The 25971-nt window shown below is 43.9% G+C and overlaps 3 protein-coding genes and 1 non-coding gene across 5 annotated transcripts; 3 read left to right on the forward strand and 1 right to left on the reverse strand.

The window, feature by feature from the left end:
* Positions 1–1212: 1212 nt before the first annotated feature.
* Positions 1213–2838, forward strand: LOC103970749 (probable methyltransferase At1g29790). Its single transcript, XM_009384661.3, has one exon. The coding sequence runs from the start codon at positions 1370–1372 to the stop codon at positions 2681–2683; it is 1314 nt and encodes a 437-aa protein (XP_009382936.2). The 5' UTR covers positions 1213–1369; the 3' UTR covers positions 2684–2838.
* Positions 2839–13247: 10409 nt separating this feature from the next.
* TRNAT-AGU (transfer RNA threonine (anticodon AGU)) lies at positions 13248–13321 on the reverse strand. The gene has a single exon. It is a non-coding gene; the product is annotated as a tRNA-Thr (tRNA).
* Positions 13322–13639: 318 nt separating this feature from the next.
* Positions 13640–23128, forward strand: LOC103970751 (NAC domain-containing protein 96). Of its 2 annotated transcripts, none has more exons than XM_009384662.3 (6): positions 13640–13784; positions 14483–14988; positions 15235–15512; positions 21587–21922; positions 22011–22427; positions 22535–23128. In XM_009384662.3, the coding sequence occupies exons 2-6, from the start codon at positions 14832–14834 to the stop codon at positions 22661–22663; spliced, it is 1317 nt and encodes a 438-aa protein (XP_009382937.1). In that variant the 5' UTR covers positions 13640–13784; positions 14483–14831; the 3' UTR covers positions 22664–23128. The 2 variants fall into 2 exon arrangements, with proteins under 2 accessions (XP_009382937.1, XP_009382939.1); XM_009384664.3 differs by having other exon boundaries at positions 13643–13784; positions 21587–21871; positions 22535–22899.
* Positions 23129–23519: 391 nt separating this feature from the next.
* On the forward strand, positions 23520–25763 carry LOC135652861 (putative clathrin assembly protein At1g03050). The gene is made up of 3 exons (XM_065174166.1): positions 23520–23657; positions 23738–24435; positions 24536–25763. The coding sequence occupies exons 2-3, from the start codon at positions 23784–23786 to the stop codon at positions 25633–25635; spliced, it is 1752 nt and encodes a 583-aa protein (XP_065030238.1). The 5' UTR covers positions 23520–23657; positions 23738–23783; the 3' UTR covers positions 25636–25763.
* Positions 25764–25971: the final 208 nt, after the last annotated feature.

The following is a 25971-nucleotide window of genomic DNA, read 5'->3' on the forward strand; positions in this document are numbered from 1 at the left end:
CCTACGCATACAGGTCTAACCCATGTTGAATTGACTAAGACATCAATAATATTTTTCCTTACAAACGATCATTTTTACTTAGTCTTAATGGTGGGTTCTTTGTATCCTTTTATTATACTTTATTCTTAATTTCACTATCTTCAATATTCCATGATGAGTCATGATGAGTCTTCTCCGAGATGAATGTCCTTCACCTATTTCTTTTAAAGGCTTTCTTTCCCAAAAAGTATATATCTTAAATGAGTTCCATTCAAGTTTGTTTCCTGTGTTCAAGAATTTGTCCCAATATCATCTTAATCTTTTTCCTTGCTAATTTTCTATTTCCCTTGTTCGATCATCTATCACTAATCCTCTTCCTGCTGTCTGTGATTTCTGTGAAACATCGATTCATCACCTACATTGGAGATGTGAAGGTGAGATTTCCATGGATAATACATCATACATCAAATTATTTTCTCTTGTGTAATAATTTCTGGATAGCAGTACTTGATTTGATTCAAACATCATTTTGATGCAACTATGATGTTTATGTTGTTGAGATGCTAATCTTTCGATAATCTATACTCGTATCGATGTTAAAGGTCAAAATTCACGTTGATGCATGTGATTTGACCATTGAACAATGAACTTAAAATCCAAACTTGTTTTGTATACCTAAGCGTGATCTCGAATTTGGTATAGATTATTTATTTATTTATTCATTGCCAATCTAATCAAAGAATAATTTAATGAGATATAAATGGACTCAATATATCTAAATACCTAAAAAAACATGTGCAATCGTAAGTATTTATTGTGCATTGACAAATAACACAGTATTTATTGCAATAATGCAACACTGACTAAGATCTATCTACGTCAAATCCATGGCGTCCTACGTATCTTAGGATCCAGCGTCTCCAAAAGGCAGCAAACAGGAAAAGGACGAATTCACGCGGTCACACGAAGTCAAATTGCCTGCTGCCAATGAAGTGAGCGGTGAATTCCCTGTACCGTACATTGGCTGACTTTATGTAACAATGAAGTGAGCGGTGCCTGCTGTCGCCGCTGCTGTTGCTCACCGATCCGCCTCGGGCGGCCCAACCGCCGGATTGCAGTGCTCGAGGGAGGTGGTAAAGGCGGTGAAAGGGATTCATGCGTCTCCTGCACTTATTGAACTCGACGACGTAACCAGGTCCTCGAGGCAACTACCCCTCCCTTAAGATCTCCGTCTTCTCCCTCCTCGTCACCAGCTTTGCCAGCACTTTCTGTCGAACACTTTGCGGCCAGATGCAATAGAAAGTCTCACTCTTTTGAGAAGAATTGATTGTTTATTCCGCCATATAACGCTGTTTAGAGGAGATCATCTTCATTCTTACAGACTAACGAGATGGGCAGCAAAGAGGAGTACTTGCGAAAGCCAAGCCAGAGCCAGAGTCCGATGCGGTTGAAGCTAAAGATCCTCCTGCTATTGCTCTCAACCAATCTCCTCTCCATCTACATCTTCTATGGCTCCGCCGACCACCATAGGTGGCTACCGTCCTCCGTCCACCACTGGGACTTCGCTGGGCTCCTCCGCGAGTTGAACGCCACCCAGAGTAAGCTCTCAGCCAGCCAGGCCCAGGTGGTGCTGCTCAACCAGCGGCTCGCCAGCACCAAGTCCTTGCTCGAGAGGCTCCTCGCCGACGTCGGCCTAGCCCACCGCGACGAGGCGCCGGAGCAGGGCCTGGAAGGGTGGGCGCACCAGCTCGGCGGGGAGCTGAAGCTCGCCGTGGGGCCGCACAAGCTCCCCTTGGGCTACACTCCCAACCTCGGCTCCCACGAGATGTACCCGACGCTTGGCATGGCTTGCCGGCGCTTCCAGGAGGAGTTGGTCCAGTTCATGAGCTACGACGTCGGGGGCGAGTGCCCGTCCGACGAGGTGTTCGCGCAGCGGTTGATGCTCAAAGGTTGCGAGCCTCTTCCCCGGCGCCGGTGCCACCCCAAGTCTCCCGCCGGCTACGTCGAGCCCACGCCGTTCCCGGAGAGCCTCTGGTCGATCCCGCCCGACACCAGCATCGCCTGGGATGCGTACACCTGCAAGAACTACACATGTTTAGTCAACAGGAGCAAGCAGAAGGGGTCCTACGACTGCAAGGACTGCTTCAACCTGGGTGGTCGGGAGAAGAACCGGTGGGTCTACAGCGACGGGGAGCTCAACTACGGGATCGACGAGGTCCTGAGCATCAAGCGCGGCGCCATCCGCATCGGGCTAGATATAGGCGGCGGCACCGGCTCGTTCGCGGCGAGGATGAGGGAGCGCAACGTGACCATCGTCACCAGCACCATGAACTTCAACGGACCCTTCAACAACTTCATCGCCTCCCGCGGCCTCGTCCCGCTGCACATCAGCGTCGCTCACCGGCTGCCCTTCTATGACAGCACGCTCGACATCGTCCACTCCATGCATGTGCTCAGCAACTGGATCCCTGACGTCATGCTCGAGTTCGCTCTCTTCGACATCTACCGGGTGCTGCGGCCCGGCGGCCTCTTCTGGCTCGATCACTTCTTCTGCCACGGCAAGCAGCTCAACTCCACGTACGTGCCCATGTTCCAGCGCATCGGGTTCAGGCGGCTCCGGTGGCACGCAGGCCGGAAGCTCGATCGAGGCTTCGAAAAGGACGAGTGGTACGTCTCTGCACTTCTGGGGAAGCCCTTGACATAGCCTAACACCAAAGCAGGTCCATCGAGGAGACATTGAAATTATCAGCCGTAGCATGTGGTGTTATGAGTTTAATTGTTTCGTCTATTGTGACACTACTGATAGAGGAGTGAAGAAAGATCAGCTTCGGACGAACTCTACAGGAATAAACTCAGCAATCTTTTCTGTCCGTAAAGAACTTACGATATGTCAAAGAAATCCTCTCTTCGATGAACATAATGCATTTAAATCAAGTTATAAATGCACTTAAAAGATGTGTTGCAGATGCAGATTTAGTTTTGGATCCCACCAACAAAAAAGACGAAGAAATAGGATCGTACACTACGTAGTTCGGCGACCGCTTCCCCAACAATACCTCTCTTGTTTTTGTGGATCCTCACGCTACTGTGGGGGGTTGGGTCCCACGAACATGCGGTTGGTTGAGGGGAGTTCATGTGTAGAAGCATGACAGAGCCGTCATTTCATCAAATATGGAGGTCACGGGTGCAACCCGGTAAACACAACCGTCGTCACCCTGAAATCAAACACGGTTAACCAACCCATCTCATTTCATATAAACACCTCCTCCGCCCACTTTCTCCCTCGCATCGACCTTCCCTCCGCGCGCCTCTTCTTTTCCTCCGCTCCCCGTTGAACCCACTGAAAACCCTAATCTGCATCCGCCGTCGGGGACCTCGACCTGTGTCCCTTTCGTTTGATGCGGTGCGCGCGATGGATGTGGGTGGGGCGCGCATCCACTCGTCGCATAGTCAAGGAGGTTTTCCGAGACTTCAGAGGCAGAAGAGCCGGCTTGAGCAAGGCGCTGACAACTGGTCCATCTTCCCTCTCTCTCTCTTCTATTCGATCTGATTTCTTGGAAGTTTCTGCTGGTCTTGGGTTTGTTTTCCTGCTTCCGGATCCCCTTTGTTATGTTCTTGCTGGTGGTGTTGCAGATTTCCAGAGGTTCGACCAGCAGTGCGTTACGGGCGAGTTGAGCCCTCCATTTCTTTGCCTGCTTCTCTTTCATTAGGGTTGCGCGTTTTTGTGCATACCTCTTCGTTTCTATCATGTTCCACCTAAGACGATACATTAAGATTTCAGGTCGGGTATAAATCTCAACGTGTGTCCTGTGGATAATAGGATTCTGGATTCGATCCTTTTGGATATACGCATGATATATGACAATCAGCAACAATAAGTTAATTCTGTTATGTTTTCATTATGGGCAAAGTTATGAGATGATTTTATAGTTGAATGCTAGTCAAAATTTCAGTGAATAAGCCATGTAAAATTTATTGGGCTGACAGCCCACATACAGCCCAAGATGAGCTTTATCAGCCCACAACTCACTCTCTCTTAACTTAACTCTAATTCATATTAAGGGGAGTGTGGTTACTACGAAAATAAGCATAAAAGGCCAGTAGGGTACATCTTGGCAGCAGCAAAATGAAGGAGAAATCTAAGGAGAAAGAAAGGAAAGAAAACAAGGACAATGCAGAGAGACTATTCTCAATCATCTAGTAGTGTTCTCATTTCAGGTTATATCAAATCTACAGTAGATTCTTACTGTGATTACTTGGGGAGAATTAGGGAGAATTTAGAATTTTGTACACAGTGACGTGATCATTGTATCCCAGTTATTATCTTGTGATTGTTGCTAGGGTTTTGGGCAAGAGATTGAGATTTGTATATTCATTATTCTTATAGTGGATTATCTTTAGTTTGCTCCGTGGTTTTTATCCTTCACATTGGAGGGATTTTCCACGTATATCTTGGTGTTTTATTTGATTGTGATTTCATTTAATTCTGCTACGTGTTATAGCCTGTTAGTATTTGTTCATATACAAAAGTTTATTTCACTTTATATCCCATTAACTGGTATTAGATCAGGGTTGTGATGATTTAATTTTTGTATTTGAACATGAAGGCCAGTAGTGTTTCTCGCATGATTAGTTTGAAGGGAAATAATTGGATGATATGAAAACCAATAATGGAAGATCTCTTGTATTGCAAAGATTTGTATGGACCTTTGAGGGGATAGTGCAAAACCTACAACTATGACAGATGATGAATGGAAGAGGTTAGATCGAAAAACAGTTGGGTTTATTCGACAATGGCTTGATGATAGTGTCTTTCACCATGTTTCTACTGAAATTTCTATATATTCTCTTTGGAAAAAGTTGGAAAGTCTCTATGAAAAAAAACAGTTAGCAATAAAGTTTTTTTTATCATAAAACTTGTGAACCAAAAATATAGAGAGGGTGCTTCTATTGCTGAGCATTTGAATGAAATGCAGAGTATCACTAACTAGTTATCCTCTATGAAAATGTCTTTTAATGATGAGTTGCAGGCATTGTTACTTCTCAGTTCATTACTAGAAAGTTGGGAGACACTGGTGGTTTCCCTCAATAATTCTGCACCAGATAGTGTTGTGACTATAAGTCAAGTAACAAGTAGTTTGTTGAATGAGAAGTTGAGAAGAAAGAATTCAGTAACATCTCAAAATGATTCACAAGCACTTATCTCAGAGAATAGAGGAAGATCAAAGTCTAGAAGCAATTGACAGAAGCAAGTCAAGATCAAAAAAAAATATTGTTTGCTATAACTGTGGTGAGAAAGGACATTGCAAGAATCAATGCAAGCAACCTAACAAGAGCAAGAAAAAGGGAAAAGAAGTGGAGTCTGCAGAGTTAAAAAATAATATTACAACTATAGTGTAGGGTGGTGATTATTTGATTTTGTCTCCTTCTGATGATTTTTCTTTTTTTTATGTTAGGATCTTGAGTGGGTGATTGACACAGGTGCTTCTTATTATGTTACACTACGGAGAGAGTTTTTTGCTACCTATAGGTATGAAAATGTTGGTGTTGTTAAGATGGGCAACTATGACACAACAGATATCATTGGCATGGGTGATATCCATTTAAATACCAATCTTGACTGCAAGTTGGTGCTTAAGGATGTGAGGCATGTGGTTGACTTGAGGCTGAATTTAATTTCAGTTGGAAGGCTAGATGATGAAGACTATGATAGCAGATTTCACAATGGGCAATGAAAGCTCAGTAAGCGTTCTTTTATTGTGGCTAGTGGAAAAAAATGTTATACTTTATACAGGTTATAGGTCAAAGTTTGTGGTGAATAGTTAAATGCTACAGAGAAACACTTCAGTATGGAGTTGTGACATAGACGACTGGGACACATGAGCGAGAAGGGGTTGCAAGCTCTTTCCAAGAGAGAGATATTGCCAGACCTCAGAGGTACACATCTAAACCCTTATATTAATTGTTTGGCTGGTAAACAACACAGAGTTTCATTTGCTAGTCCTGCTTTGTTTAGAAAAATGCATGCCTTAGACTGTGTTTATACAGATGTATGTGGTCCTTTGAGGACAAAAACTCCTGGTGGATCTGTTGATGTTCTTGGTATTAGTGATGTACTTTATTTTATCACTTTTATAGATGGTTTTTTCAAGAAAGTTTGGGCCTATGCTTTGAAGACCAAAGATCAGGTTATTAATATCTTCGAAAAGTTTCATGCCAGAGTTGAAAGGGAGACAGAAAGACAATTGAAATACATAAGATCAGATAATGGTGGTGAGTATACAGGATTATTTAATAATTATTGTTGGTCACATGACATCCAACATGAGATGACATTTCCTGGTATACCTCAGCATAATGGTATTGCAGAGAGGATGAACTGCACCATTATGAAAAGATCATATGTATGCTATTACAAGCCAAGCTACCCAAAAAGTTTTGGGATGAGGCTTTGAGAACTGCAGTTGATGTGATCAACTTATCACCTTGTATAACCCTAAATTGTGATGTTGTAGGGCATGTATGGTCAGGGAAAGATATTTCCTACAGACATTTGAGAGTGTTTGGTTATCGTGCATTTACACATGTTCCAGACAATGAGAGATCCAAGCTGGATGGTAAGACTAAAAAATATATATTTCTTGGTTACTCATATGATCAGTTTAGTTATAGGCTTTGAGATCCAAAAAAGCAGAAGGTATTAAGAAGCAGAGATGTACTCTTCTTTGAGGATCAAACCTTTGGGGATTTAAAGAAGAAGACATAAGCCAAGACTTATACAGAAGAATTAGCAGATTGTGACCTAATTACTCCTTCAGTATATCAGGGTGATGAGGGAGATGTGCAGGAAGATAGTATAGACCATAATGTTGATCTACCTGTAGGACATGTTGAACAAGAAGAAATTGGAGAGCAACTTCTCGCAGAACCTCAGTTAAGAAAATCTTCTAGACAACGTCAACCTTCCAAAAGATATTCTACAGATGAATATGTGATGCTTACTAATGCAGGTGAACCAGAGAGTTACTAGGAAGCAGTTGAAAGTGAGCAGAAAGAGAAGTGGTTAGTTGCTATGCAGGAAGAGATGGATGCTATTCAGAAGAACCACACTTATAATTTGGTACTACTACCAAATTGAATGAAGGTATTGAAGAACAAGTATGTTTTTAAGTTGAAGACTCAAGAATATTGTTTTCAACCAAAATACAAAGCTAGATTGATTGTGAAAGGCTTTAGTCAAAAGAAAGATATTGACTTTGAAGAGATTTTTTCTCCTGTTGTTAAAATGTCTTCTATTCATGTTGCTCTTGGTATTGCTATTAGTCAGGACTTGGAGGTTGAGCAGTTAGATGTGAAGACAACTTTTCTTCATGGTGATTTGGAGGAGGAAATTTATATGGAGCAACTAGAAGGCTTCAAAGTCAAAGATAAAGAGAATTTTGTCTATAAGTTGAAGAAGAGCTTGTATGGGCTAAAACAAGCTCCAAAACAGTGATACAGAAAGTTTGATTCATTTATGACAGAAAATGGATACAAAAGAACATCTTAAGATCATTGTGTGTACATCAAATGGTTTGGTGAGAATTTTATTATTCTCTTACTTTATGTTGATGACATGTTTATTCTTGGGAAAGATATGTCTACAATTGACAGGTTGAAAAAGGAACTGAGTGAGTCTTTTGCAATGAAGGACATGGGGCCAGAAAAGCAAATACTGGGTATACAGATTTCCTATGATAGGAAAAATAAAAAGATTTGGTTGTCACAAGAGAAATACATCGAGAAGGTATTAGAAAGATTCAGTATGAACAATGTAAAACCAGTTGGTTCTCCACTTGTAGGTCGCTTCAAGTTGTGCTCAATACAGAGTCCGTCAAGTGATGAGGCGAAGGAGAAATGTTCATTTTGCTTCAGTAGTCGGAAGTTTAATGTATGCAATGGTATGTACGATGTCGGACATCACATATGTAGTTAGTGTTACTAGCAGGTTTCTTGCAAATCCAAGCAAAGAGCACTGGGCAGCCATGAAGTGGATTTTTAGATATCTCAGAGGGAGCTCTAAGGTTTGTTTAAGCTTTGAAGGTGGACCACCTGTGTTGACAGGTTACACAGATGCAGATATGACAAGAGATATAGATACGATGAAGTTCATTTCAGGTTATGTACTTACTTTTGTAGGAGGAGCTATGTCATGACAATCCAGGTTGCAAAGGTATATTGCTCTCTCCACCACAGAAGCAGAATATATTGCTGCTACAGAGGTATGTAAAGAAATGTTATGGATAAAAGAATTCTTACAAGAATTGGGGCTGAAACAGAAAAATTATATGGTACATTGTGACAGTCAGAGTGTCATCTATTTGTGTAAGAATCTAATATTTCACTTCAAGTCAAAGCACATAGATGTCAGATACCGTTGGATTCGAAATGTATTTGAAGAGAAGCAATTGCAACTTCAGAAAATTCATATAGATGACAACGGAGCAGATATGTTAACAAAGACCTTACCAAAAGAAAGACAGGAGATATGCCAACAGCTGGTCGACATGGCTTCACATTGAGAAGTCTTGGGACAGCCTCCCTTATGGGCTGAAGGGGGAGGTTGTTGGGCTGACAGCCCATATTCAGCCCAAGGTGGGCTTTATCAGCCTACAACTCACCCCCTCTTAACCTAATCCTAATTTATATTAAGGGGGGGTGTGGTGGCTACGAAAATAAGTATAAAAGGGCAGCAACGAGGGCAGCAGGGCACATTGGCAACAGCAAAAAGGAGGAGAAAAAGACAGAAGTCCAAAGAGAAAGAAAGGGAAGAAAACAAGGACAACACAGAGGGATTGTTCTCAATTATCTAGCAATGTTCTCATCTCAGGTTAGATCAAATATATAATAGATTCTTACTATGATTACTTGGGGAGAATTAGAGAGAATTTAGAATTTTGTGTACAGTGACGGGATCTTTGTATCCCAGTTATTCTCTTATGATTGTTGCTAGGGTTTTGGGCAAGAGATTGAGATTTGTATATTCATTATTTTTATAGTGGATTATCTCTAGTTTGTCCCGTGATTTTTACCCTTCACATTGGAGGAATTTTCCATATATATCTTGGTGTTCTGTTTGATTGTGATTCCATTTAATTCCGCTACGTGTTATAGTTTGTTAGTATTTGTTCATATACAAAAGTTTATTTCACTTTATATCTCATCAAAATTAATATGCAATCTTGCATGTGGAATGCAAGCCAAATAATTTTTCAAATCGATATTCCACTCACTGTCGATTGCATATGGTGTATGGTGTACAAATTTTGATTCAGGTTTGGACCCTGGGGTATTTGTTGAACTTGAACTCTTAATCTAAAATTTCTTACTATGATATGTCAAAACCTTTTCTGATTAGAAGTGTTTGTAATTAGTATGATTTTGTATGACGGTGTGTTTGCCTTTCTGATTTTGAAAAATGAAAATTTCAAGATGTATATCTGTGCTTTTCATTTTGCATGTAAACCATTTCAAGCTTAACCAACAAATTTATGATCTCAAGAACTGGATCATGATGGATGTGTGACCTATGAGAGATTCAGGGTTCTCTTCCTTGGTGAATAATATGCCTTCTCTCATTATGAACACCAAGCTTTATTTTTGATGTAGAGAAAAAAAAAATTTTGTTTTTCTTCTATTTAGGAACTAAAAAATACATGTATACCAAATTTCTACGGTGTTAGTGTGAAAATGAACTTAGACGTTGTATGTCATTTAACAAAATTCGCAGCTTACATTCATGGGATTTTTGTAGAATTGGCAAACATTGCATTTCCTCTACTACATGCAGTAGAGTTTTCTCAGAGGTCTTTGAGTTTTATCTTACCATGTTTATAAATATTAGCTTGTAATTCTTGTTTGCCACAGTTTCAAAAATTAAATGAAGGCTTATGCCTTCTAAATATATTGTCAGTCACTTACCATGGAGAGTCCTGAATATTATTCCTGAGAATAATGTTATTTTGCAAGAAACACATCTTATGTCTTTGTGGGCATCCTAATGGGACTTGGGAAGTTAAGCTTCCTGCTGAGGAAGTTTCCCGGTACCCTCCCATACAACTTTTCCACGGATGCAATTGCAAAAGAGGACTGGCTTACACTTATTGCATCCCAATGTCATGCATGGTTGCTCTCAGTTTCCTTCTATTTTGCAGCATGCTATGGCTTTGATACGGAGACCAGGTAACATCTGGATGGTTGGATCTATTGTTGCATGAAGGATGCACATATAGATGTGTGACATGATTGATGTTTTAGTTAGTTTTGATCTATTGATGCGTTCCTTTACTAAATATTCGTAAACTTGATTGTTAAGTTGGTGGCTATGGTTCTAAAATTTGTGTTAAAGATCAGCTCATCATATGAAATGCTTGTACTTTGTGTCAGTCCATGTGATGTGTGTGTTTTATGTTGCTGTCTGTGTCAGCATGCATCAGTGTGACCATATTTGGTTTTTTTTTTAGATTTCTTTAAGGCTTGTGGATATAGGGGAATGTTAAAAGCTCTGTCTCCAATGCATAAGATGAACTTGCATAAATCAATGAAGTCTAATTTGTTTTTGATGCACTTAAAATGCAGAACTCAAAATTCAGCCTTTATTAAAATTTGTCAGGTTTCAAGTCTCAATGTTGTATTCTTTAGTCATGCAATATGAATTATCAGTAGTAGTTATAAGTTATAACCATATGTTCATGCACTTTCAAGCAGTGGTTTGTTATAGTTAAAACTATGTCTTTTTTTAAATACTATAAAGTCATTAAAATTATGTTTGTTATAGTTAAAATTATGTCTTTTTTAAATCCTATGAAGTCATTAAATATTTTATTCTCAACGAGGTAAATTGTATGTTACTGAAGACATAAACATACACAGTTATATAATAATATTTCAACTTTATTCTCAACGAGGTAAATTGTATGTCAAATGCGTTGTTTCACATGCTTGAGTATGTCAGAAGACTTGAGTCATGATTATTTTAATATTATTTGATGAACAATTTTTGTTTACGAATTATTTATCATTTCTGAGAATTCTTTAGAAGAAATAGAAGGCTAAATAGTAAAGAGTTCTTAGGTTGAGCTTCTAGATAGACATTCTAACTCAATATATTACGGTGGTCTCCTGTTATTAGGCTTGGCTTTCTTTGTCAATTCTATTTAGAGTATCTTTGATTGAGCCAATTTCCTCGTTGTAAGCTAAAATAAAAGAGGAAGCACAGCGGTACCAACGTTGATGTCTTTAGCATGAATCATGCTCAATAATGAAAGGCAAATTAGTAATTGATCGGTTTTTCTTAGCAAAATTGATGGAATAAACTGAATTTAGGTGTAAACATAAATTCAGTCATAAATCTCTCAAGGATATATGGGGTATGTACCTCTGCTTTATGCCCATATCAAATGATTTGGCACAAAATGGGCAATTTTTTATGCATGTGGCGGAGTAGAGAATTATTTTGTCAAGGAATAAGTGAGACTGCATGATAAGTTTGTCTACATATATTTAATGTAATGAAAATATATTTTGAAAAAAAATAAATAAATTTGAGAAATGAGACCCATATCAAAGAAATGACAGCAACACACGCATCATTCGGGTCGGAGGTAGCCTCCTAAAAGAGGATGACAGTGAGCAGAAGAACGCCGGCGGAGGCGAGGACGAGGAAAGCACGTGTGGTGCATTTTGGAGGTCGTAGTGCGAGTGAGTGCCTACAATACTTCAATCACTAAGAGCGTCAGTATGGCCTGAAACAACGTGGTCTGTCATGGGTCTTGTGTTAGATACCGGCCTCGGAAACACCAGAAAAAACAATGGCGCAAACATCCGTCAGCAGCATCACCCTGTGTCCGATCTTTAGAGACTACGATTGGTTAGGTTCCTTTGTTCAGTCCATTGTTGATGAGTAATCTCTTTCATTTCGATCGTGGTGTATCTGCTATTCTGAATCTTGTGCTGATGGCAACAATAGATCAGAAGCATAAGATGCTCAAGACTAGTGACCTACATGATACAACAAGTACATTGAAACGAAAGTATAATAACAGTGCAAGAAGGATGACACCACTAGAATTTAAAGAGCTTCTTCCATGCTCTTAGGAACTTCCCTTTCTTCTCCTTCTTGGAACACTTCTGCTCCTCCTCGTTGAAGTCCTTATCACCACCGTCTTCATCAGCGGTGTCATGGATCCTCCAGTAGAGCTCTCTAACCGAGGAGGACTTCCTCATGGAGAACGTCCTCCTCATAGCTGCCCGAGGGGCGGCGGAGGAGCTATCGGTAGCCCGCAACCTGTGCGAAGCAGAGGAACGGGTCCTGCTGAGTGCCACCCTGGGCCCTTGCACATCCCCCTCCTGCTGACACGAGAAGTGGTCACGGAGCATGGCTTCGGTTTCTTTTTGTTGAGTCCCTTTTGCAGGACCCGAGGGCTCAGCGGCTGCTTCAGGGTGGGGAGAACATCCACTCATGGTGCTCGCTCTGTTTCACAAACGGGCTAAAACCAGGATGGAGATGATCGTAGACGGGTGACCGAGTGACTTTAAACTGTGGTGGAAGCAGGTAAAAACATTGAAAATTAACAAGATACGGTAGTCATAGATCTGGACGCTGCAGGTAGTGGCGGAAGTATCTGGATGCACCAAGATATTATATAGAGAAACGCGAGAGAGAGAGAGAGAGAGAGAGAGAGGCAACACCCCTGGTGATCGTCACTAGGGGAGGAAGAGGAGAAGCCACGGTAGGAAAAGTTCGCTGTGGTCATGCACCAAAGGAGAGGAGGAGAGGTCAAAAGGTCCTCCTTCGCGGCCGCTGTGGACAACAGGGGAGTTGGCGAGTCTGCCTAGCTTGGCGCGTCGAGAAAAGGCGGAGGAGATGATGGTTGCGGAGAGAGGGGAACGCGCATCTCTCTTCTAGTTCATGGCCTCCCTTCGGTAGGCATCGATACTGGTGGTGTGGCGGAGTCGTCGCGGCGAGGAAGAAGGAGGCCCCTCCCCCCTCCCTCGTCGTGCGGCGGGCTGTTCACCATGTTCAACGCCAAATTCTGCATAGGGTACATATATCACAACCGTCTATCTGATCAGATATTTTAATCTCGTCCGTTCATTTATTTGAAAAACATAATTGATAACTAATATTGAATAATTCTTCTTCTTATAATAACAAAATGTTTAAGTATTTTATCATTTATGCTCTATTTTTCTCTGATTAATTATTAAAAATAACAAGTCCTAGTTAATGCTTTCAGTGAGATTCGAACTCAAGACCTCCCGCTTACTAAACGGGTGCTCTAACCAACTGAGCTATGAAAGCTGACGGGAATTTTATGACTTTTTCAATTTATGAACCCGAAACTGTCACCGCTCGAGCTCACTCACCTGACATCTACGACTTACATCGAGCTCACTCACCTTCCGGTTGCCGTGTTGTAAGTGGAGACGGCGTCAAGTGAGTGGCTAATCTCACCTCTGGGTCACGTTCAAATCGATTTGAATTGGATTAGGTCAGACATGAACCACACGGTTCGCCATCGACAGACGATTCTTGGTGGATTCTGTTGACTAACACCCTCGGCAATCCCTATTCTAATTGGCCAATAGTGAGACAAGGAGTGCGCAGGAAGCTTCCACCAAATCACACGCGTCGGCGCCGGGTACCACCGATTAACCCTCCACTTCCTCCCCCCTTCCCCTCCTGCTTCCATTATACCCCTTTGTTCGAGAGCGGCGCTTTGCTCTTCGCGTCCATCGGATCCCTCAGGCGTAAGTTTGTCCCGGTGAATCTCTTATCCTGCTATTGCCCTTTTATTCTTCGATCGATCGATCGATCTTCGTTCCATCTTTGATTTGTGCTGTTTCTTGCACTTCCTTAGTGGATATCTAGGGTTTTTTTCTTTGTCCAGCTAATGCGATCGTTGTCTTTTGCGTTGATTGGATCTGTTTTTTCCTGCAAAAGTTTTGCGTGTATGTGGATCTATGATCGAGGTTGATGGTGCTGAGGCTTTCTTACTGTGCGTGTATGTGGATCTTTGATCGAAGTGGATGATCTACCAATCCCGTTGATCGAAGTCAACGACTCGATGATTTAGAATTCCTTACCGTGGTCTTGTTATGATACCTGTTTCTGCCATCAATTGCTCAGATCTATAATCTAATGGGTGTAATATTCTTCCCACTTGTGTCTAATTGTCTATGGAACGTCGCCTGTAGATCTCCTTGGATCTAAATGGTTATGACCTGTTGCTTGACTTTACTCCCGGATGTTAGAACAACTATATGCATGGTCGCTTTTTGAGCATGATTTTTTGCTCCTTTCTTGTATTATAAGATCTTGTTTTCTGGTTCTGTGTTGTTTCACCTGATATTAATGTCATGTCTACAATCATATCAAATGAGTTTGGCCTTTGCCGTGTTACTTACTGCTAACTTAGTAAAATGTATGTCTGGTTTGGTAACATTAAGTTTCTTCTTACAGGATTCTGCTTGCACAACAAATGTCTTTTGACATCAGAAAGGACTGTTCCTGGTTTCTTTGCTGTGACTTTTGGTTCATATGTCGTAGTCGGTTGTGGTGTTCTTATCGAGTATCATTTCGGCACTGGACTTGATAAATATTAGGAGGTTTTGGCTTGGAACTGGACTTTAATCTATACACAAAGGATTTACATAATTTTTGGTTGAAGCTTTCTTGTTCCAAGTTTACGGAGATTATCACTGCTATCAAATCCAGGATAGTATTGATAAGTGCAGATATCCTCTTTTGCTGCTGGACTAAATCACATTTCAAATTTCATTTTAGCATAGACAGGAAACTCTTCATCTTGATGGCTATGACCTCGCTTCCACCGGGCTTTCGTTTTCACCCAACTGATGTTGAACTTGTTTCGTTCTACTTGAAGAGAAAAGTAATGGGGAAGCCTTTCAGGTTTGAAGCTATTGCTGAAGTCGAATTGTACAAATTTGCCCCTTGGGATCTTCGAGGTACCCCATCTTCTCTACTATTACTTTCATACCTGATCTGTCTTGATAGACAGATACCATTTCAGTTCAAATAATTTTTGTAATTGAAGATGCCTAAAATTTCATCATGTTATTATTTATTTATGATCGTCAATGATCACCTAGTCAGCCACCTTTATTTCTTCTTTCCTGATGCAGTACTTTGGTTCTCTTTTTTTTTTTCCTAAGTCAGCAGTTTTTCTTATCTGGTTAAATTTATCTGTGCAGAAAAATCGCAATTGCGTAGTAAAGATCTCGAATGGTATTTCTTCTGCCCTCGAGATAAAAAATATCCTAGTGGCTCTAGGTCAAATCGGGCAACTGATATTGGTTACTGGAAGGCTACTGGAAAGGATAGGCCTATCATTCATAACACTAGTACAGTTGGGATGAAGAAGACTCTAATTTTCCATGAAGGGAAGCCTCTAAAAGGCAGTAGGACTGATTGGGTGATGTATGAGTACAGACTAGAGAACAGAGAAATGGCTGATGCTGGATTGGTGCAGGTTAGGCTTATTTCTTATACTTATGAAATGAATCTAGTTATCATTTTTTAATCATTTTTGTGTTCTCAGCAGATAATATAATATGCATCTAGTGTTTATATAGTTACCGACTAACATTTGCTTTGCTTTTGTTCAAACTTACATTTTCTTGCTCTCTCAGTATTTTGTATCAATTGTCGTACATAAAAGGAGCTGGTTAGTTTGACACACACACTAACACAAGGACTACAAATTATTAATTTACATACTCTTACTCGCTGTAAGTAAAGAGGTTTCAATGACTTGAACATTGGTCATCCAAGTCAAAATTGAGCAACCTTTAATGTGGTGCCAAGTCTAGCCACTATTAATTGTCAAATGTCCATAACATATATTCATGTTTATGTACTTTGTCTAAATACTCTTGTGATCTATCTTATGAGCATTTTATTTTCCGGAAGCAACAAGAGTTACTGGGTAAAAGTAAAATAGGAGTAGTACCTGCATTCTAAACTTAATCAGTGCAAGCAGAACATGGATGTACTGATGTAGTCAATTAGTCAGCCATGCTCTGTTGTCACGAACGGTCGTCGCGCACCCGCAATAACTCCGTTCAACGAACTGTTTGTCGCTCTCATCTACATGTACAGTTACTTGGCAGCATGTTTTGTCTTGGTTTTGAGTCATTTTGCTTGTAAAAATGTAAGTTCGACTAAGTTGCAACACTACAGTGCGATCGCTTACTGAACTGAGCAAAACAGTCCCAAAACAGCTCCGTTTTCGTGTACCACGGGCTGTTTTCTGTAGCCCGTTGCTGCACGCGAAACGTTAGCCATCTCAGCACCCTGGAATCACCCGGGTGGCACCATGGGGGATGGGGCTTCGGTATAGTGTCGGGCGTTAAACACTCTTTCGCAAGTTCGCACGTTACTTTGACGGGAACTTGTTGTCGTGCTCGACACTCGGTGAGCAGCTGTTTGTGGACTTGCAGCTGTTCGTTCAACCTTCTAAAGTCCTTGTTTTCCCCCTCTCCCTCTTTTCTCTTGTGTACGCAAGGTGCTCGCTGAATTGCTTGTAAAGCTTCCCCTTTTCGCAAGACGTCGGGACTTGTCCGTCGCTCGTTCTTTGAACTAATCAACTTTCTCTTTTATAGGTCCTTTGGGACTTGCGAGAGGTTGCAAGTGGGCTGATCTTTGCGGACGCAAATCGCAAGGGCGAAACGCGACTTAGGCAACACAAGCTAAGTTTGTGCCTTTGCCGCAATGGTGCCTCGCGACTTAGGCAATGAAGCTAAGTTCGCGTCTTTGCCGCAAGGGTGCCTCACGCCTTAGGCAATTCCAACTAAGGCTGTGACATTTTGGTATCAGAGCGGGCAAGCACTTCGAGCGAGCAGCGAAGGAACTTCGCAACTTCGCCATGGCAAAGCATCGTGGCGAATCAAGCAAGACGGGGCAAGTCGGACCCTTGCCCCAAGCAGCCGCAGGTGGGCTGCAAGTGCACATTCGCTCGCATGCTGTTGGAACCACTCAGGAGGAGCGCGGCAGCAAACATGATGAGCGAGAAGTTGGCTACTCTCCCGAGCAGAGGAGGTGCAATCTGGAGCGCTAATCGGGAAAAAGAGTCATAAGGAGAGACTCACAACGGCGGAAACCCGCTTGGATGTTCTCGAAGCGAGCTTGGAGGAACTCTACCATGGCCAACGAAGGCTTGTTGGGGTAGAGAGCTCGTAAGAAGAAGCGGAGTCCAGGATCGACAAGGTTGAGGCCCTAGTCGACCGATTGTCAGATGACACCAAAGACTCCGTGCAACACCTGCATGAAGTTGTGGTGGAACTCACTTCGAGGGTGACCATGCTCACAAGGGCACTAAATGCGGGAGGAAGCAACACCCGCGTTGCGTCGCCACAAAACTTGAGGGCACCCGAGCCTCATGGTTATGGAGGGGCCAGAGATACAAAAGAGCTCGAGAATTTCCTGTTCGATATGAAACAATACTTTCGAGCTATGATGCCTGATTCTAAGGAAACCAAAGTTTCTATAGTGACTATGTATCTGAACGAAGATGTAAAACTTTGGTGGCGAACCCGTTGGGAGGAGATTCAATAAGGTCGGTGTCGAGTTGACACATGAGAGGACTTGAAGCGGGAGTTGAGAACTCAGTTCCTACCGGAGAACATCGAGTTCGTCGCAAGAAGGAAATTGAGACAACTCCGCCAAAATGCTTCCATCCGAGACTATGTGAAGCAATTTTCTGCGCTAATGCTGGACATCCAGGACATGTCCGAGAAGGATAAGTTGTTCAGCTTCCTTGATGGTTTGAAGTCATGGGTGTAACAAGAACTACATCGAAGGAATGTCACCGATTTGATCGGGGCAATTGCTGCCGCAGAAAGGCTCACCGACTTCGTTTCCTTTGAAGACCCGGGAAGAAGGAAACAATCTTCAAGCAATCGCCCTCCAAAATATTCTCGAGGGAAGGAGCTCGGGGGTGAACAAAAGAAGAAGAGTTCCCACAAAGGGCCAAGCCCGAAAGGCAAGGCCTCGAAACCTAGCGGATGCTTCTTGTGCGGAGGGCCGCATATGGTGATGGAGTGCCCATAAAAACAAGCACTCAATGCTTTAACAGCTTCCATCCATCCCCCCAAATCGGACAAGGGCAAGGCTGTCGCTCTTAGTTCGAGTAGTTCTGAATCCAGCAGCGACGGCGAGGAGTCGCAAGGACCCCGGATGGGAGCAATGCGTTTGTTGAACGTCATGTGGGGTCAAGTGGGGGAGAACACGAAGACAAAGCTACAAAAAGCAGTCTTGGAGGTGGTATGATAAATGAGAAATTGCATTCCAAGATCTGAAGGTTGTCGTTTTGGAAGATCCGGTGCTTAAATTGCCGGACAATAGGGAGCCCTTTGAAGTCCATACAGATGCTTCAGACTTCGCTATTGGGAGAGTACTCATGCAGGAGGGTCATCCGGTGGCCTACGAGAGCCGCAAGCTCAACGAGACCAAGCGGCGGTATCCAGTGCATGAGAAGGAGATGACAGCGGTGATCCATTGTCTACGAGTTTGGCTACACTACCTTCTCGGATCGCGATTTGTGCTGAGGATAGACAACATCGCTCTGAGCTATTTCCAAACTAGAAGAAACTTTTCCCAAAGAAAGCACGATGGCAGGACTTCCCAGCTGAATTTGATATGGCAATGGAGTACAAGCCTGGAAAGGCAAATGTCGTGGTCGATGCATTGAGTCGGAAAGTGGAGCGTGTGAATGCCGTACAATTAGAGGGCAGAGGCCAAGCAAGTCAATTGCATTCCAACTTCCTTTCCAGGATCAAGGATGGACTGTATAGTGATCCCCAGGCAGTTATCCTGATGCAGCTCATCAAAGAAGGCAAGGCACGATGATTTTGTCCAGGAGGGACTTGTTTACACAAAAGGGAATAGGGTTAATGTTCCTCGAGTGGATAATTTGAGGCGTGAACTCTTAAGAGAGTGTCATGATTCCCTTTGGGCTGGACACCCACGCATTCACAGAACGTTGGCTCTCGTGGAGAGGGCCTTCTACTAGCTGAAGATGGGGACTGATGTGGAGGAATATGTTCGAACGTGCCTTACTTGCCAACAAGACAAGGCGGAGCAGCGGAAGCCGGTGGGACTGTTGGAGCCGTTGCCCGTACCAAAAAGGCTGTGGGAGAGCATTTCATTGGACTTCATATCAAGCTTGCCACTAGTAGGGAGACTCGGATCGATACTCATGGTGGTCGATCGATTTTCAAAGTATGCAACTTTCATTGTTGCTCCCCTACACTGTTCAGCAGAGGAAGCGACCAAGTTGATGATGAAGGATGTGGTGAAGTATTGGGGAGCCCCGCACAATATCATCAGTGATCGAGACGCTCGGTTCCTAGGACGATTATGGACCGAGCTATTCAAATTGTTGGGGTCCAAGTTATACTTCTTCACAAGTCTCCACCCCTAGACGGATGGCCAAACCGAGAGGATAAACTCGCTCCTAGAGCAATACCTTCAGCACTACGTGAGTGCCAACCAACGAGATTGGGTGAAGTTGTTGGACATTGCCCAATTCTCCTATAACTTGCAGCGGAGCTCTGCGTCCAACAAGAGCCCCTTCGAGATCATTACAGGACAACAACCGTCAACTCCTCACACCATGGCAATCGGGTATATTGGGAGTAGTCCGTCAGCCTACCACTTCGCAAAGGAGTGGCACCGAAATGCAGATATTGGGCGGGCTTACTTGGAGAAGGCAACAAAAAGGATGAAGAAGTGGGTAGACTTGGGAAGGTGACCGCAAGAGTTCAAGGTTGGCGATTTGGTGTTGGTAAAGCTCCAACCAGCATCACTCCAATTCTTTAGTAACAAAGTACACAAAGGATTAGTGCGAAAGTATGAAGGGCCCTTCCCAATTATCAGCAGGGTGGGCAACATCTCCTACAAGTTGCAACTGCCGGCGTGGTTCAAAAATCACAATGTTCTTCACGCTAGCAACCTAAAAGCCTACCACTCGGATCCGCAAGATGCTTCCCCAAGTGTTCCAACTCGACTACCCCCCACCAGAGTCTCCTACGAGAAACAAGTTGAAACTATTTTAGCGGATCGTAAGATAAAGCTACCCAATGGAGCTGAGCAGACCGAGTACTTGGTGAAGTGGCGAAAGCTTCCTCGAATTGAAGCAAGTTGGGAGCCCGAAGACGGCCTACAACATGAAGAAACAATTATCAACAACTACCAACAAGCGTCAACGAGGGCGTCGACAGTTTAAGTGGGGGAGAATGTCACGAATTGTCGTCGCGCACCCACAACAACTCCGTTCAACGATTCGTCGCTCTCATCTACATTTACAGCTGCTTGGCAGCATGTTTTGTCTTGGTTTTGAGTCATTTTGCTTGTAAAAATGTAAGTTCGAACAAGTTGCAGCGTTACAGTGCGACCGCTCATCGAACCGAGCAAAATAGTCCCAAAACAGCTCCGTTTTCTCATGCCATCGGCTGTTTTCTGCAGCCCGCTACTGCACGAGAAACGTCAGCCATCTTAGCATTCTGGAACCACCCAGGTGGCACCATGGGGGATGGGGCTTCGGTATAGTGTCGGGCGTCGAACACTCTTTCGCAAGTTCGCATGTTACCTTGACGGGAACTTATTGTCGCGCCCGGCACTCAGTGAGCAGTTGTTTGTGAACTTGCAGCTATTCGTTCAACCTTCTAAAGTCCTTGTTTTCCCTCTCTCCCTCTTTTCTCTTATGCACGCAAGGTGCTCGCTTAATTGCTTGTAAAGCTTCCCCTTTTCGCAAGACGTCGGGACTTGTCCGTCGCTCTTTCTTCGAACTAATCAACTTTCTCTTTTACAGGTCCTTTGGGACCTGCGAGAGGTTGCAAGTGGGCTGATCTTTGCGGACGCAAATCGCAAGGGCGAAGCGTGACTTAGGCAACGCAAGCTAAGTTCGCGCCTTTGCCGCAAGGGTGCCTCACGCCTTAGGCAATTCTAGCTAAGGCTGTGACACTATGTTAGAGTTGATATGAGTTTTAGACTAATTAATCTAAAATTTAGTTTTATTTTGGTCATTTTTATGGGTTTCCTGTCTCTAGGTTGTTTTTATACAATTTATGTTATTTTCGGTTTAATGGCCTCCGGTTTTGTTGTAGTCTTGCTATGTCATTTTGGATTGATTTTTTTTCTTATTTTGGTTTTGGTATAATTTCTGTTTATACTTGATGGACATTTTTTTTCACTTTTGGAAGTATTCTAATAAGAAAGGGACTATGAGTACTGTAGGAAATAATTGGGCATCTGCTCATCGTGGTAGTGAATTAATTTTTGAGAATAAGGTTTCTGATAGCTGTGATTTTTCTAGGTTGGTTAGCCACTTCTCCATGTCCAGTATTGCCCATGCATGTATTTCTCCTCCCTTTTCATTTGTCTCCTCCGCCACTCTATCTATCTCTTTTAAACAAACCTATCTCTCTATCATAATCTGTGCAAACAAAATTCTAATGCAGAATAACATTCTATTAATAATTCTGTTATACTTATTTTACATTTTTTATCAAGTATTAAACTCATCTTTCTCATTTTACATCACAGGACACATTCGTACTCTGCAAGATCTTCCAAAAAAGTGGTGCAGGTCCTAAAATCGGGGAGCAATATGGTGCACCATTTAACGAAGAGGATTGGGAGGATGAAGCATCTACTGAGAATCCTTTTCCTCTTCCTTGTGTGTCTTGCCCAAGTCAGTTACCATTAGATAATCAGACAATACAATTGGAACCTGTTAGTCAGCAACCTGCGGCTTCTAGTCACATTGAGGTGTCTTCTGATCCTGATCTTCTTGTTGCTGATGGAATATTTCAGGAGGAGCTTGCAGAGGTTTGTAATAGCTCTCCGCGCGTAGAGAATGCTAATGCCACGGCATTCATGGTTGATTTTCTTTTTTTTTTTGCAACTTTTGAAGCAAATGCATGATTAAATACGTTGTTTGTGATCATCTTTATCGGTTTCCTTGCAGATGCCTGATTCAGCCATTCTCGACATGAATGTTAATGAAACCTCTGCACTGGATGCTGAAGGAATGTATAATGAATTAGAAAACCTCTCAGATCAGGCAATCATTTCTGGCAGTACCAATCACCCTGAAAACATTTCCAGTGAAACTGCCTTGTATCCTATGCTTTCAGAACTTGATAGTGAACAGTATGTGGAGCTGAATGATATTCTTTTTACTGGGATTAGTAACCTCCCTGATACCATCATGCTAAATGATCCATTTGCTTGGAATCCATCAGCTCATTTTCCCAATTTTCAGGATCTGACTTACATACCTGATCCAATCTCATACTTAAATAACGAAGCTATCACTGCTATGTATGATCCTCTTCAAGCAGGACCTTGTATCATGGGGGAACAACCTTCATTGAATATGCAGGTGTGTATTTAGTTTATACTTTTTGTTGCTGCTGTCAATGAAATTGTTTTCTTATCAGTTCTGGTAGTGGTTCTGATTAGTGTCATTTACATTTATTTATCCATCAGATTGAAGATTGTTGGGAAATTATATCTCATCTGAATGCACCTGTTTCTGAACATGAACACTATCATCCTTTGCAAGAATTCCTCCATCCAGCGTCGGTAGCCCATTCTGGTGATCTGTCCCAACCATAGAAAATCATATCTTGTCAAAGTCACGTGCCTATAGTTGCCGAGAAAGCTTACGGAGAAAAGGAAAGAAAAGAGTGTTCCGTGTTCTGCCCATAAGAGATGATCATTACAATATTTCTGTGTGTTTCTAGATACATTTGAACACTTGGACAGAGAAGGAACTGGTTGCTTGCCTCTGCAGAAACTGACCTAGGACCTTCGGAATCCAGTGGAAGTTGATCCATGCCATTGTGGATTCAGTTCTTTGCAATCTATTTGTTTGTGATGGTCGTGTATTCCTTCAAGATGTCACTTCATGATCTTCTTACGGTGATCGACCGGAGTGTCGCTCACTGCATTTGTTGTATGTATCAGGCCTCTGCACTTGCAAGACACAGGCCTTGGAAACGAGGCCTTGAACTGAAGTGTATCACTGCTAGGCTCTGTTATTTAATGACAAAAAAGACGAGTCTATAACTTTTGAATCAATGCTTTATCTTCCTTCCTACGGTATCTGAGTTCACTGTTATGGTTGCATGGATGTACTAAATTTTCGTTTCGTCTTGAAAGTTTAGCATCGAGCAATGTATTTTTCAGTTACTATATGCTGCAGGTAGAAGCAATTTAGATCTTTCCCGCATGTCGTTCCGACGCCTGCATCCGCAAAGGCGAGTTTGCCCTCCTCCTCCCAAGTCAGACGATTGGCCCGTCGTCCTCCTTTCGGTGTTCGATCAAATGCCAATTGACTGGTGGCCCGACACAACGACCCGTCAAAGACCAAAAGATAATTAAAGACGTACCAAGCAACGGTCCTCCCCGTCCCCGATCCCGGCTCCTACTTTGGTGCGGCTTCCACGGCTCACAACTCTCATACAAATCCTTTGTAATGGCTACCGCGATGAAGAGCCCGAGGCAGAAGAAGGGAGGCGAGATCAGCCAACTCAAGCCAATCTCTCTCCCCTCATCTCTGCTGATCTCGTCTCCTCCCTTCTCCCAGGCGTCTCCCAGCCCCGGCAAAGTACGCAAATCTCATCTCTCATCTCTGCTTATCTATAGATATATATATTTGATTTGATTTGATTTGTTCGACCTACGTAGTCTGTAGGTTACAAGTGGTGGGAACATATCCAGGGAGAAGCTACAAATGGCGCCGAGCACCATCCGCAAGGCACTAGGGGCGGTGAAGGACCAGACGAGCATCGGGTTGGCGAAAGTGAGCAACAGCACCATGTTGTCGGAATTGGACGTGGCCATCGTGAAGGCGACGCGGCACGACGAGTTCCCGGCGGAGGAGAAGCACATCCGCGAGATCCTGAGCCTGACGTGCTACTCCCGGGCGTACGTGGGCGCGTGCGTGTCGTCGCTGTCGCGGCGGCTGGGCAAGACCCAGAGCTGGACGGTGGCCCTCAAGACCCTCATCCTCATCCACCGCCTGCTCACGGAGGGCGACCCCGCCTACGAGCAGGAGATCTTCTTCGCCACGCGCCGCGGCACGCGGATGCTCAACATGTCCGACTTCAGGGACAACTCCGGCGCCGACGCCTGGGACTTCTCCTCCTTCGTGAGGACCTACGCGCTCTACTTGGACGAGCGGCTGGACTACAGGATGCACGGCCGCCGCAAGCGCCGCGGCAGCAGGAGCAACATCAACGACGATGAGGAGGAGGAGGCGGCTGCCGCTGCGGCGACATCATCCAAGGCCACGCCGGTGAGGGAGATGACGACCGACCGTATCTTTGCCCGGACGCGGCACCTGCAGCACATGCTGGAGCGGTTCCTCGCTTGTCGACCTACAGGTGATGGCATCGTTATCACACAGGCCGATCGATGAAGGCAGAATTGAATCGAGTCGTATATGCATATCGTGTGGGTGTTAAGCGGAATACACGCATACAGGTGCAGCGAAGCACGACCGCATCGTGGCCGTGGCTCTTTACCCCCTGGTGAAAGAGAGCTTCCAAATCTACTACGACCTTACCGAGATCATGAACATCTTCATCGACCGCTTCATGGACCTCGAGGTCCCCGAGTGCGTCTGCATCCACGAAATTTTCTCCCGCCTCGCCAAGCAGTTCGACGAGCTCGACCTCTTCTACGGCTGGTCCAAGTCCGCCGGCGTCTGCCGCTCCTCCGAGTACCCCGAGGTCGAGCGCATCAGCCCCAAAAAGCTGGACGTCATGGACGAGTTCATCCGCGACAAAGCCGCCCTCGCCCACGCCAAGGAGCAGCGCAGCCTCGAGGCGGACCGCGACCCCCCCGACCACGAGGACGCGCCGCCGGAGGACGACGAACCCGAGTACGAGATGAACAGCATCAAAACTTTACCCGCACCGGAGGCCGACGCGGAGGCTACGCAGCAGAAGCAAGCGGTCGCGGAGGTCAAGGTAGACAAGGAGGAGGAAAAGGAAGAAGAGGAGGAGGTGGACTTGTTGAACCTGAAGGAAGACGCGATGACCGGGGAAGAACACGGGAATATGCTGGCGCTGGCATTGTTCGACCGGCACATGTCATCCGACGCAGCGCCTAAATGCGAGGCGTTCCCGAACGGCGACTCGTCCAACTGGGAGATGGCGTTGGTGGAAACGGCGAGCAACCTATCGGGCCAGAAGGCCTCGCTCGGCGGTGGCTTCGACATGATGTTGCTCGACGGAATGTACACCAAGGCGCAGGCCACCGCGGGGTACGGATACGCTAGCAGCGGGAGCGCGAGTAGCGTGGTGGTCCACGCGCCGCCAGCGAAGCCGATGCTGGCTTTGCCTGCGCCGGCGGTTGATGGTGCGACATACGGCGGCGGGGGCGACCCCTTCGCGGCCTCGTTGATGGTGCCGCCGCCGTCTTATGTTCAGATGTCGGACATGGAGAAGAAGCAGCATCTGCTGACGGAGGAGCAGCGGGTGTGGCAGCAGTATGCGAAGGATGGGATGCAAGGGCAGCTTGCGTTGGCCAAGCTGCAGCAGCAGCAGTATCAGTATCATCCCGGCGCTCGTATGTACTGAGGAAAACAAGTGTCTTGAGCGTGCTTGTGACAATGGCCTGTATGATTTTGTCGATGCATGTTGAGGTGTTGGTGTGATTGGTGTTGTCTTAGAATATTTAGTAACTTGGTAATGGTTACGAGACAACATTTTATAATCGGCCATAATAGTTTTAAAATAAATTATGAACAAATTTATAGGTTTACAAACATCAATATAGGCAACAAATTTATAGGTCATAATAGTGTTTCATCTCTTTTACTCGTTTAGTTTCTTTCCATCTACTTCATATAACTTTAGTATGTATATAATTCAACTCTTTCGATTCCTAGATTATATATTTGATTTGGAGTTAAA

This window comes from Musa acuminata, chromosome BXJ3-11 (genome assembly GCF_036884655.1).
Source record: "Musa acuminata AAA Group cultivar baxijiao chromosome BXJ3-11, Cavendish_Baxijiao_AAA, whole genome shotgun sequence".
NCBI classification, from domain to species: Eukaryota; Viridiplantae; Streptophyta; class Magnoliopsida; order Zingiberales; family Musaceae; genus Musa; species Musa acuminata.